At 38.9% G+C, this 14213-nt stretch overlaps 1 protein-coding gene across 3 annotated transcripts in view; it reads right to left on the bottom strand.

The window, feature by feature from the left end:
* Positions 1-3398: 3398 nt before the first annotated feature.
* Positions 3399-14213, bottom strand: part of SLC16A9 (solute carrier family 16 member 9) — a 46119-nt gene continuing 35304 nt past the window's right edge. For all 3 annotated transcript variants that reach the window (XM_064374148.1, XM_012445769.3, XM_012445767.3), the window contains 2 exons: positions 6330-7244; positions 3399-5921 (listed from right to left, as the gene is read on the bottom strand). In XM_064374148.1, the coding sequence (XP_064230218.1) occupies positions 5743-5921; positions 6330-7244 (1094 nt within the window). In that variant the 3' untranslated portion in view covers positions 3399-5742. The remainder of the gene's footprint in view (positions 5922-6329; positions 7245-14213) is intronic.

Below are 14213 nucleotides of genomic sequence, written 5' to 3' on the forward strand. Positions count from 1 at the left end.
ATTTTCCTGTTGTAAAGACTGTAGGTGTCTGCAGTATCAATGGGGGCTGGTGGGGATCTTCTGCCTCCTTTCCCATTCAACAGGAAGTCCCTCTTGTCTCTGGGCCAATCTGATGTAGGTGGAGGAGACAGAGCTACAGAGGCAGGAACCTCCACACTGCCCTCCTAGACTTCCTGTCACCACAGGTGCATCTCCACTGTCCCACTGTACCCCAGCACTCTCCCTTCAACACTGCAGTCAAATTCTAGCTACGTATTAATTTCCTTGGTTCTTTCATGTGAGGACAGAGTACCAGGCTTCTCTACTTAGCCATCTTGCTCCCCTAAATCCATTTTTTGGGGGAATCTTAATGTGAGTCAGACATGACTGAACTCCACTGGGCCAATGCTGTACCATCCCAGCTCCAGAATTTCCCACAGGAGCTGAAGCTTCTGTTGGAACTGCATTGCCATCTAACTTATTCTGCTCAGCTCTGGGGCTCCAATGAACTCAGAGTACAGGAACCTAGTCTACCTTGCTCATCATTATATCCTTGGTATCCAGGAGAGTACCTGACACATACTAGGTGCTCAGTTAAGAAGTGTTGGATGAAAATGAAGAACTTGAACCTGTCAGGAAAGAGCCAGACCCCAAATGTCCTAAGATAAGAAGGCATCTTTGTGGCATCTTGACAGACAAGCAGCCAGTCTTGCTAACACCTTTGGAACTTAAACAGGACAAGACATGGTTTGTGCAGTACCTGGAACAATACTGGACACATATAAGGCCTTCAAGAAAGATGTCTACCTCCCTCTCTGCTCTGATGATCCTGTGGATTTGGAATTTTCTCACCATGTTGGGATTTCAGCTGTCCTCAGTTTCCTGGTGGGAAAGATACTATGAAACAGTTTGCATGCAGGAAGTTTATTAGGGAGTGCTTTCCAGCAAAATGCCTGCTCCTTTGTTGCTAGGTTTCTAAAGTCACTTGGGCTGCCCTTAGCAAAGCCCTATTCGAGCTGTACGTAGTCAGCAGTTTTTGGATTTAAGCTGGAAGGATAACAATTTGCTTTATCACATCGGGAACTTTACCAGGAAGAAATAATAAGCATATATCTGTGGCTATGTAGTTTCAAGGTGACCTATCGCAGGAAAGCACTTGACCATGGTTAACTATTATTTATTGAAAATATGTTGCTTACCAAAGATTTTAGAATATCATTTTTTATTAAAAACTGATTAAATTTAAATTTATTTTTTTCTTTTTGCAAGGAGAAAGAATAAAAGTAAATGACTCATTAGGACAAGGAATGCACGCAGCAAAAAAAACATCTAATGCGGCTAAGATCTACTAGGAATAGAATCCCAGGAGACCTGGCAAGAAATTGCACTCCCTCAAGAGTAAGTCTCAAGGGCTGGAAAGCAGTGAGGTAAGGGCCCTGAGCCGAAGCCAATTAGTACTTGGTAAACAAATCGGATCATTTTGCTTTCTGCCCAATTTCAGGCCCACCTTCTGAGCAGCTCAGATCAGAGTTCTTAAGAAAAAAAGTTCAAATTCCCATAGCGATTCAATTTACAAAGTGGCTTCTATTTGATTTGTGGTGGAACAGCCTGTGTTTTGTTTTGTGTCAGAGCTTCTGAATGGCAATTCCAGAAAAATGTGCTGAGTCATGAATCCCCAAGGAAAGAAGATTTTGACATGAACAGGCAAGAGCTGTGACAGTTATATGATTGGGGATAACAGAGGCTCATTATTCTTCTAAATGAAGCCCTTTAATTCAAACATTAACCCCACACCTGTTCCCGGAACACTTGATGCCTTCCTCAGGTACAGGGAAGCAATACACTTAAGAATGATGACAACAAAAATAATAATAGCTAATATTGTATCGGACATCTACCATGTACCAGGTATATATGTGGGTGACCTTATTTAATTCCCACAATTATGTGTTTTATAATTTAATTATGTGTTTTATAATTCCCACTATGATGTGTTTTATAAATGAGGAAACTGAGATTCTGAGAGGCTAAATAATTTGCTCATGGTCACCCGGCCACAGGGACAGATAGGCAATCTGGTTGTGGAATCACAACCTTAACAAGTTTGTACACTGTAGTCCCAAGTATTTTCCATGCATTAATAGAGCTCTGATCATTTTAACTGACTGCGCTTTAACTCCTTATTCCAAGAGGGATCTTACTAACTGGCATCCTTTAGATTCAATTGACTATATAGCAGACGGTTCCAAGATGATTTTTTTTTTTTAATTTTGTTTTTGAGGTACAGTCTCATTCTGTCACCCAGGCTGAAGTGCAGTGGCACAATTTTGGCTCACTGCAGCCTCCAACTCCTGGGTTCAAGTGATTCTCCTGCCTCAGTCACCCAAGTAGCTGGGATTACAGGACTGTGTTACCATGCCTGGCTAATTTTTGTATTTTTAGTTGAGATAGGGTTTCACCATGTTGACCAGACTGGTCTCCAACTTCTGGCCTCAAGTGATCCACCTGCCTCAGTCTCCCAAAGTACTGGGATTACAGATATGAGCTACTGCGCCCGGCCCAAGATTGTTATTAATGAAGGAGAAAGTACATGGCACTGCTAATGTGAATCAGGTGCCTTATGTGTTCGGTATAATATTCCCTCTAAGTAAAAGAGAAAATAAAATGTCCTTTGTTTCAAAATAGAGCTCCCCTTTATGTCTGGAACATCCTGAGTTGGGATAATTCTCTACCAATTGCAAAGCGCTGAGGCCACCTAAGGTCATGGGACTGGTCAGCTGACACATACATTCAGTCATGACCTCCCAGTACTAGAACTCCTGGTTCCTGGGAATTGTTCCTCATGGGGCCTTTAAAGGTTAGTGGCTGAACCTTCTTCCCCACTGACATGATTACCCTACAGAAAATTTTCTGTTCACTAAAGGATAGGCTTTAGAGGAACCCTCCTGGCTAGACCTAATTTCTGAACCACGTTAGAAATTAAAGGGTTTACTTTAATTTCTACAAAGAGAAATATTTTGCATTTTGGTGTTGGAAATTACTTATTATTGTTGTCCATAGTATTAAGACAATTATATTTTAGATTATAAAATGAGGGTCATAATCTCCATCTCACAAGGTTATTATGTGGGTTAGTTAACATAAGCTTGAAACATATTAAGAATTCTATAAATGATTGGTGGAATTATTATTAAAAATTAAGACCTGCAGAGTACTCTTTACCACAAGAGATAAAGCTGATATACCAGCTTTTTGGAAGGCATTGGTCAAAGTAATTAAGCATTTTGAATACACTTCTGTCCAATCACCATGTTCCAGAGTCCAAATTATGTCAGGTAATTTACAGTCTTACATTCAAGTGAAGTGTCACTATAACTGGGTGGAGAACTGACTAAGAGGAGAGAAAGCAACCAAACTGATGCAAAACAAACACAAATACTTTATTGTAACTTAAAATTCATCACCTAGACAACAGACAATGCACACATTGGATGTTATTAGTAGACACAGTAAAGATGCCTTTGGACAATTATCAGCATTGATAAATGTGAAGGTGTCACATAAAAGTCAAACTTTTTCAGGTTATTGAGTTTCCTGAACATAACATTGGCAAAAAGGAACTTTCATCACAACATGTAGTTTAGTTTTTTTTTTTTTTAATGTCACTTATTTTATTTACTAACCTTGACAGGGACTAACAAATGAGGTACAGAAAACTTTCCAGAAGTCTGAGTGGACTTCTACACCAAGACACCCTGGAGCTCCATTATTGCATTATTGAGTAGAATGAACTGTTATGAAATTCTCCGTACTCCAGGTTTACTACATAGAAAAGTACTATCTACCTACCTCACAGAGGTGTTGTGAGGATTCATGTATAAAGTGCTTCAGGCGCCTTCAAAGAAAGGCAACATACAAATATAAAATAAGCGTTCATATTTCAAAAGAAATGAAAAGACGATTTTGGCACAATGGGAAGGGTGCCTCCTATTTAAAGAACACTTGGCTATTTGTTTATTAAAACCCCTGACCTCTTGGGTTTAAAATAATTATTATTTAAAAGAATAAAGGTTTTTCTATTGTCAATCTTATAAAAATTCTCAATCCAGGCTGTGCTATCAGAATCACTTGAAGAGCTCAATAAAAATATAGATGCTTGGGCAACAGCCCACACCAACAGAAATAAAAACTCTCTCTGCATGATACCCAGGCACCAATATTTTCAAAAAGATCTATAGGGGATTCTGATGCATACCAAAGTCTAAAACCCATTTCTTTAGAAAAATATATCAATGTATTAAAAATTGGAGTTTATTCCGACAACATTTTTCTTAATGTTAAATGCAGATAGATGAGTATGAATTTCTTTCTGGGTTTTTTTTTTTTTTTTTTTTTGAGATGGAGTCTCGCACTATTGCCTGGGTTGCAGTGCAATGGGGTGATCTCAGCTCACTGCAACCTCTACCTCCTGGGTTTACGTGATTCTCCTAACTCAGCCTCCTAAGTAGCTGGGATTACAGGCACATGCCACCACGCCAGGCTAATTTTTTTTGTATATTTTTTTAGTAGAGATGGGGTCTCACTATGTTGGCCAGACTTGAACTCCTGACCTCTTGATCCACCCGCCTTGGCCTCCAAAAGTGCTGGGATCACAGGTGTGAGCCACTGTGCCCGGCCAAGGGTATGAATTTCTTATTGCCCTTTTCCCTTCCCATATCCCACGGAGACTTAGAGCATGCACAACACATGCGCACACACACACACACACTCACTTTTAGTTCTGCCCTTGAATTAAATTTGATAGTGGTAAAATCTGATAGTAGCAAATAAATGCTTCACCAGGAGGATATGCAAGAACTTGCAGCCCAACCCCACTGTGCCCAAAGCAAATGGACGGTTCCCATTTGCCAGAACGGAATGGTTGAGAAACGTGTTTCCTATTTGGAAACACGTAAAGTTAGCACTTCCTGGGAAATAGCTGAGTGGATGCCGAGAAACAAAAGTCAGCAAGGTTAGAATGGTCAACCATAAAGAAAGTCTACAGTGACTACTCATCCATTGGGAGTTCACCTGCATCTCAGCAAACACCTTAGAAACTGAAACAGTTTATGCTCAGTGGGTACCAAACAATATGCGAGTACTTCAGTGAGGTAAATAAAATAGAATAATGAAAACTGGTGATTGTCAGTTAAAATATCTTTTTTTAAAAAAAAAATGACCAATTTGCTCCACTGCAATTCTTAAGGCTGTTTCAGTAACCATTTTAATTTCTTGGCTGGCTTGAAGTCTTCTGTTTACTAGCAAGTCTAACATGAGAAGAGAATGATTTCTTTCCTAGTGGGCTTCACACATATCTTATCATGACGCATGCATCACTTTTTAAAATAGGAGAGACCTCTTTACATGTCTCGCAGTGGAATAAATGGAGTCGGCAGAGAAATTATACTTCTTTACAAAGAGAAAGCCTTTAGAGGCTGGCCAAACTTTTTACAACATTAAGAACTAGTGAATAACAGCAAAACAGAATAGTCCCATGGAGGGTGCGGGGAGCGAAAAGAGAAAAAAATACATTAGATAGAGGCTACACATACACTACATAAAAAAATAGGGTATGTAAAAAATATAATAATTCATTCAAACTCAGCCACTGTGAAATTTTGCTATGAAAAATACTCTTGACCCTAGAAAATTTGCTTGTGAATCTGTTAAAATATTGTTGCTATATGGTATAAAACAGCAAAAATAGTGTCTTCCAATATTCCTCTAAACATTAGAGGCAACTTTGTACAAGAAAGTGGTTGGAGCTGGCTTGGGGAGTTGCTTGTTGCATGTATCCCAAGAAGGCAAGGCTGCCAGCAGCAGAATAAAACCTCCCAGCAGGACGCAGAAGCCACTAAAATAAAATGCAATGTCATAGGTCTGGGTCCAGTCATAAAACCAACCTGAAAAGACAGTAAGGAAAAAAAGTGAGTTTCACGGAAATAGTATGAACATCCAGCCCATACCCTAGTTTCATCAATTTTATATATAGTTGTAATTAGGATATATATTACTCCACGGCTTCCAACGTGGTTTACTGGGAGTTAGAAGAAGAAAATCTCTCAAATATTTGGGTAAGAATAAGCAGGCATTTTGAGTCTCTCAAATAAAGAGTGATCACAAATCCCAGAGCATGCATATTGGCTTTCTCAATTATATCAAAGCAGTCTTGAATAAATCATTACCATAAGATGTTCCATGCAAATTTATTTTGTACAAATTTGTGTCACTATTACAATCTGGATTTTTGTATCTGGAGATGTGACAAGGAAGAACAGCAAAATGGGTTGACTTTAAGATAAATATCTTACCAACGATGGGTGGTCCAAGGCTATTTCCAAGTCCAGCAAAGAACATTAATATCCCATAGGCATGGGCTAATTTTTCAATTCCCACAGTCTTCGTGGTCACATATGGGAAGATGGACCAATTACCAGTAAGAAACCCTAAGATACCAGAAAGCAATGCCAATGTGACATAGCTTTTGGCAAATGGAATTGCACACAAGGCCAGGCCCATGATGATTAAGGTAGCAACATAAAGATACAAGGTATTAATCCACTTGAAGTCAGCCAGTATCCCTAAAAGCAGTTTACCAACTACTGTCATAATGCCTATAATTGAAATAAGTGGCATAATAAACTCTTCTTCTTTCACGTTTGAACTTCTTGCTACATCTTCCATAAGTAACGAAGGTGGAAACCCTCCGATGTCAAAGAGTAAGATAGCAATGAAAAGTGCTGAAAATACTTTATTTTTAAAAAGAGCCATCGTTTCTCCACAGTAGTTTTTATATAACTGCCACTTCCTCTTGGCAAGCTGTTTGCAAAAATATGTCTGTTCTGCAACTTTCTTTTTGTACGTTTCAGGCTCTTTTGTGTGTGTCACTGTGGGGTTTTTATGAAGTAGGCTCTCCTGTTTCCAGTCACCATTGGCTAATGTGCTCTTGCATTTTTCCTCACTACTGTAGCTCTTGTCAAGAATGTTTATGTTTTCTTCCAGATTCTTTCCTTTTTCATTGTAAATGGAGTATCTATCTGGTAGATCTTCTGGAACTATTTTTTTAGGCAAAGGACAATCAGAAGATTGGAGGGGTCTCATCAGACTGCCACAGGCTAATATATTTAAAGCTAAAGCACCCACAATCAGCAAGCATCCATCCAGTCCATAGAACTCAACCAGCATCCTCTGCAGAGCAGCATACATGAAAAGGCCAACGCTTGAACCTAAAAAGGGAACGGGAACTGTTCAACCTCGTAATCTGAGGGTCTCAGGATTAGAATTTGTAGTATCACAATTCAATTTATTTTTTACACTGGCATTTATATGTAACTTCATATTAAAATCATAGCAAGAAGATAGAAGATAATAATAATAGCAATACTGATAGAACATTTAAGAATTAGCATTTACAGCTCAGTCATTGTTAAGCACTTTACATTGAATGATCATGTTTTATTCTTTTACTGATCCCTTTGAGTAGGTCCTATTATTATTCCTAATCTAGAGATGAAGTGACCTAGGGCTGGAATGGTTGAGAAATTTGCCATAGATCAAAAATCTGTAAAGAACATAAATAGGATTCACTCAGTCAGTTGGACCCCGATAGCCCATATTCTTAACAAATGTCATCATGAAACTACTTTCTTTGCACTTATTATGTGCCAGGCTCCATGCTACATATTTATTCCCTTTGTATAAGTAGATTTTCATATTTTGCTTTTTAAGATAAATAGTATATTGCAGTTTAAGGATGTTTACAATGGTTTGATAGTTGAAATCCATTGCTGAACCATCACAATGAATGATTCATACTTTTCATGCATTAATACAATTATGAAAAAAGTAGAATTTTTTAGGGTATATAAATTACAAAATATGCTGGTTTATGCATCTGTGCAACACTGTGAATACTCCACCTTTTTGGCATTGATCACATTAAACACACAGGGATGCCAAGTTATGACAGCCTAATCAACTGGTACTGTTTTCATTGGTTCTGATTTCAATCCTTAAAAAATTGAGGATTTTAAAATTTAAATGTCTGCTAGTGCAGTGAAGGCAAAAAGAAAGAAAGAAAAGAAAGAAAGAGAAAGAAAGAAAGAAAAATAAAATTTAAATGTCATTGGGAAATATGTGAAAAAGCAGAAACAAATAATCTAAAAAGGTTGATCATATGTTTAAAATGGTCAATATTAAATTACATCATAACCCCATCGGGATGGCAGTGGGACCAAGCTGAGAGGCATCACTGATTGCACGGATATGCTTGCTGTAAAAACCCATCTTATAAAACGATTCTTACAAATAGTCAAATGGCTCTGCCTTAGAATTGTAAGGAAACATTTTCTTTGGGATCTCAGTTGTCCCTTTCTTAACATTTTTAAAAGTTAACTCCTTAATTCCTAAAGGAAAAAAAAAACTTGGCATGCAAATATTAATGTCTCATGTTAATGTAATGGCAGCTAAAATAGTATCTTTTTGTGACTACTAAGAGTGTATCTATTTGCTAACTATTGAGAAATAATAATAGTAGACAAATGTAATCTTTTCCTTATCTCATTAAATGTGGCATATACCATAAAAGTCAAAACCGCTACAGAAAACACACTGACAGAATTAAAAATAGCAGAGTGACCTCATGTACTGTTGGCTGTATTAGTACCCATTAACTATAAATCTGTGATTTTTGCCGAGCACAATTTCTTTGTACAGATTCTAACGAAGTGCCACATCATTAGATACTTAAAAACGCTCTTGGTGTTTGGAAAGTTCTATGTTTTCACATAGAACAAGTAAACAAATAAACAACTTTCCTATTCTTGCCAACCAGGTTTATCTGTCAACATGATGAAAATCAATTCAACAGATATTTATTGAACACATAAGATAGGAGAGAGTGGGAAAATCAAATTATACATCAGAGGCTAGTCTCCTCAGCCTTCATCCCACAAGAACATGTCTGTGGCTTAGAAAGATGCAGGATTTTTTTTTTTTTTTCAGGGTAATCAGGATTAATTTAGAGTTTCCTGGCAGAATTTCCTGGTAGACTGTAAAACTATGAATTTTAAAAAATTTTATTTTATTTTAAGTTCCAGGATACATGTGCAGGATGTGCAGATTTGTTACATAGGTAAACATATGCCAGGGAGGTTTGCTGCACCTATCAACCCATTAGCTAGGTGTTAAGCCAGTATGCATTAGCTAAACTGTAATTTTTAATCTTCAAAAAGGGCATCCTAATTTTAAGATAGTCACTGTAAAGGGTAAAGTGAAATAAAACATTAATTATGCTTCCATGCATGTTATACGTTATTACAAAGAGAGAAAATATTAAAAGGTGTTCTGGAATCTGAAGCAGTGAGAGGTACAGCCATACTTTGATTAACTCATTAATACCAGGTGTCAACAACTTCTGGTAAGGATCAGAGAGTAAATATTTAAGGCATAGAGGGCTGTATAATCTCTGTCCCAAATACTCAGCTCTGCCCTTGAAGCATAAAACCAGCCAGAGACAATCCATAAAATGAGCATGGCTGTGTTATAATAAAATTGTATTTATGAACACTGAAATTAAAATTGCACATACTTTTCACATATTATGAATATTCTTCTTTTGATTTTTTTCAAGCATTTAAAAATGTAAAAATCATTGTTAGCTTGTTAATCATACACAAACCAGCAGTAGACCAGATTTGGCCCATGGGCATTTGCTGACCAACTCCTGTTCACGAAGGAGGAAGATCGCTTCCCTTAAGCCTTCACTTCATGCCCACATTCCTTTTTTTCAACTAGGTCACAATATTTCAAGTATTTTGATGTGAGGTTTCTTCTTAATTTTTAAAAAGCTCTGCTGTGACTTTGTTTTGCTTATCATATCTTTCACTGAAGGTGGGTTCACACTTCTCCCTAATTTCCCTTCACCTAGCTCCCTGTGAGTTGAAACTGAAAACTCCTTTAAATCTTGACTGTCCATAGTCGCTTCACTTTTTACTTAGTGTGCTTATGACCCAGGCCCCTCTGCCCTCCTCTCATGACTGAGTGAAAAGCAGGGTCATCTTTCACAGCATACAATTCCCAACACCTTCAACACAAATAAATTTGGACATTGGAGAAACCTAGGGCAGATTATAACTGCTAATACTTGAGAGCCCTTGTCATGTGCCTTACATATACATCCCTTTCATATTTCCAATAACCCAATGTGATGGGTACTATTTGTAAGTTAAAAATAAAATTCTAGCTGGGCGCGGTGGCTCATGCGTGTAATCCTAGCACTTTGGGAGGCTGAGGTGGGTGGATCACCTGAGGTCGGGAGTTTGAGACCAGCCTGACCAATATGGTGAAACCCTGTCTTAGGAAAAAATATATATATATAAATAAAAATAATTTAAAAAAATAAAATTCTAAGCCATCCACCCAGCTAACAGACCCTCCCCTTGGCCAAGGGTATTCTGCAGTAAACCTGAAAAACTAGTTCAGGCCATGTGAGGTCAGCGGGACTGGGGCTGGACATGCCTCATTATACTCTCTCCTCTTTGGAATTCAGACACAGCTCACCAATATTAACATTAAAACAGACACCTTAAGACTGACAGAACAGACTCTTTATAAGTCTGTTAAGAAATACTCCCTTCTATTGATTCTATCTGCATAATGGGAAACTTGGTCTCCACAACCCTTTTTCTTAACCCAGACATTCACTTCTATTGATTCTAGGTCTTTAGACAATAACTTAACCCTTTCAACTAACTGCCAATTAAAAAATTCTTGAATCCACCCACGACCTGGAAGCCTGTTTCCAGTTGTCCTGCCTTTCCAGACCAAACCAATGTACAACTTACATGTATTGATAGATGTCTTATGTCTCCCTAAAATATGTAAAATCAAGTTTAGCCTGACCACCTGAGACAGGATCTCATGGGACTGTGTCATAGGCCATTTGTTATTTGGCTCAGAATAGATCTCTTTAAGTATTTTATAGAGTTTGACTCTTTTCATCAACATATTATTATCCCCATTTTATAGTTCCTCAATGGAGGCACAGAACAGTTAAGTAACTAACACCAGATAGCTAGTGAGTGACAGAAGGAGGATTCGAATCCAGACAGTGTGGATCCAGGGTTGTGCTTCTAACTCGACATCATACTGCCTCTACAAAAAATACAGTACAGGTGAGACTCACTGTCCTTGAAGCTGCCATGCCTGCTCTCACAGTACTTCCCACACTTGGGGAAGATCCTCACAGGTTCTCCAAACTGCATTCCAACTACTCTGGATTCCCCATCTTCTGCTTTTGCATTCCTTCTCCCATCGCTGCCTTAGCCATGTCCTCGGACTCTGGCCTTGTCTCCTCCTACACTACTATTCACACTTCTCACCTGGCAGTGCTTCTTAAACTATGGTGGGGAAATATCCAGCTGGATTTAATTCAATCACGAATCACTTTGTTGTCACTCTATGGCCTCAGGAACAAAATATTAGTTTGGATCCTGTTGCCAGAATAACTACTGACATTCTTCAGCCTATCTAAAAGCTTGATCTTCCAGAGTTACCCACCTACCAGCAAGGGGCATATGTACATTTACAACTTTTGATAACTTGGCAACTCTATGTCCTAAAAAACTCAGAAAATGTTGGCTACATAAATTTTGATAAGAACCCTATATAACTTTAACAAATTCATCTGAAAAGTGAAACATCACTTTTATATGTCCAGAATGCTTTTATATTTAAAAAAATATATTTTATGTTTTCCCTCTCAATGATCATCTCTTGATTACAAAAGGAATAACAAGAGTAAACAGTCTGTCATTTGGATATGCACGTAGGCCACTGAGAGGTATTGAGAAACCAGTACTTCAGAAAAATTTTAAGTTCCACACTACAAGGAAGTGGAGACATGATCAGCACCAGTCTTTCCGACAGTGGCCTTAGGGATGTTCATTTTCCTTCCTTTTCTCTTATCTTTTTCAGGGATAAGGTGCTTTCTAGAAGCACTTTCTGCTTCTTTTAGTAAAGTCTTCACCAGCGTGGGATTCTCAATTTAGTAGGCCCATAAGCTTTCTTTTCATATATTATGTTGGGCATCTAATCCTCAATTTAGATATCTTAGGTACTTTTGAAAGGCATTTCTGCACTCTAGATTTCTCCTCTCTGGGCAGGACATCTCTGAAAAAAAGGCAGCAGCCCCAGTCAGGGGCTTATAGATAAAACTCACATCTCCCTGGGACAGCACCTGAGGGAAGGGGCGCTGTGGGTGCAGCTTCAGCAGCCTTAAGCGTTCCTGCCTGCCAGCTCTGAAGAGAGCAGCAGATCTCCCAGCACAGTGCTTGAGCTCTGCTAAAGGAAAGACTGCCTCCTCAAGTAGGTCCCTGACCCCCGTGCCTCCTGATGGGGAGATACTTCCCAGCAGGGGTCAACAGACAACTCATACAGGAGAGCTCCAGCTGGCATCTAGTGGGTGCCCCTCTGAGATGAAGTTTCCAGAGGAAGGAACAGGTAGCAATCTTTGCTGTTCTGCAGCCTCTACTGCTGATACCCAGGCAAACAGGGTCTAAAGTGGACCCCCAGCAAACTCCAGCAGACCTGCAGAAGAGGGCCCTGACTGTTAGAAAGAAAACTAACAAAGTAATAGCATCAACATCAACAAAAAGGACCACCATGCAAAAACTCCATCAGAAGGTCACCAACAGCAAAGACCAAAGGTAGATAAATTCACAATGATGAGGAAAAACCAGCACAAAAAGGCTGAAAATTCCAAAAACCAGAATGCCTCTTCTCCTCCAAAAGATCACAACTCATTGCCAGCAAGGGAACAAAACTGGACAAAGAATCAGTTTGACAAATTGACAGAAGTAGGTTTCAGAAAGTGGGTAATAAGAAACTCCTCCGAGCTAAAGGAACATTTTCTAACCCAATGCAAGGAAACTCAGAACCTTGAAAAAAGGTTAAATGAATTGCTAACTACAATCACCAGTTTAGAGAACATAAATGACCTGATGGAGCTGAAAAACACAGCCTGAAAACTTTGTAAAGCATACACAAATATCAATAGCTGAATCGATCAAGCAGAAGAAAGGAAATCAGAGACTGAAGATCAACTTAATGAAATAAAGCATGAAGACGAGTTTAGATATAAAAGAATGAAAAGAAATGAACAAAGTCTGCAAGAAATACAGGACTATATGAAAAGGCCAAACCTACGTTTGATTGGGATACCTGAAAGTGATGGGGAGAATGGAACCAAGATGGAAAACACACTTCAGGATCTTATCCAGAACTTCCCCAGCCTAGCAAGACAGGCCAACATTCAAATGCAGGAAATGCAGAGAACACCACAAAGATACTCCTTGAGAAGAGCAATTCCAAAACACATAATCATCAGATTCACCACGGTTGAAATGAAGAAAAAATTTTAAGGACAGCCAGAGGGAAAGGTTGGGTTACGCACAAAGGTGATCCCATCAGACTAACAGTGAGACTTTCTGCAGAAACCCTACAAGCCAGAAGAAAGTGGATGCCAATATTTAACATTCTTAAAGTAAAGAATTTTTAATCCAGAATTTCATATCCAGCCAAACTAAGCTTCATAAGTGAAGGAGAAATAAAATCCTTTACAGACAAGCAAATGCTGAGAGATTTTGTCACCACCAGGCCTGCCTTACAAGAGTTCTTGAAGGAAGCACTAAATATGGAAAGAAAGAAACAGTCACGGCTGGGCGCGGTGGCTCACGCCTATAATCCCAGCACTTTGGGAGGCCGAGGCGGGTGGATCACGAGGTCAAGAAATCGAGACCATCCTGGTCAACAAAGTGAAACCCCATCTCTACTAAAAAATACAAAAATTAGCTGGGCATGGTGGTGCACGCCTGTAGTCCCAGCTACTCAGGAGGCTGAGGCAGGAGAACTGCTTGAAGCCAGGAGGCAGAGGTTGCGTTGATCCGAGATCACGCCATTGCACTCCAGCCTGGGTAACAAGAGCAAAACTCCGTCTAAAAAAAAAAAAAAAAAAAAAAAAAAGAAAGAAACAGTCGCTGCAAAAGCATATCAAGGGATGTGAAGGACCTATTCAAGGAGAACTCCAAACCACTGCTCAAGGAAATAAGAGAGGACACAAACAAATGGAAAAACATTCCATGCTCATGGATAGGAAGAATCAATATCATGAAAATGGCCATACTGCCCAAAGTAAT

The sequence above is a fragment of the Aotus nancymaae genome, unplaced genomic scaffold (assembly GCF_030222135.1).
Source record: "Aotus nancymaae isolate 86718 unplaced genomic scaffold, 86718_ANA_hifiasm-v0.15.2.pri h1tg000010l, whole genome shotgun sequence".
NCBI classification, from domain to species: domain Eukaryota; kingdom Metazoa; phylum Chordata; class Mammalia; order Primates; family Aotidae; genus Aotus; species Aotus nancymaae.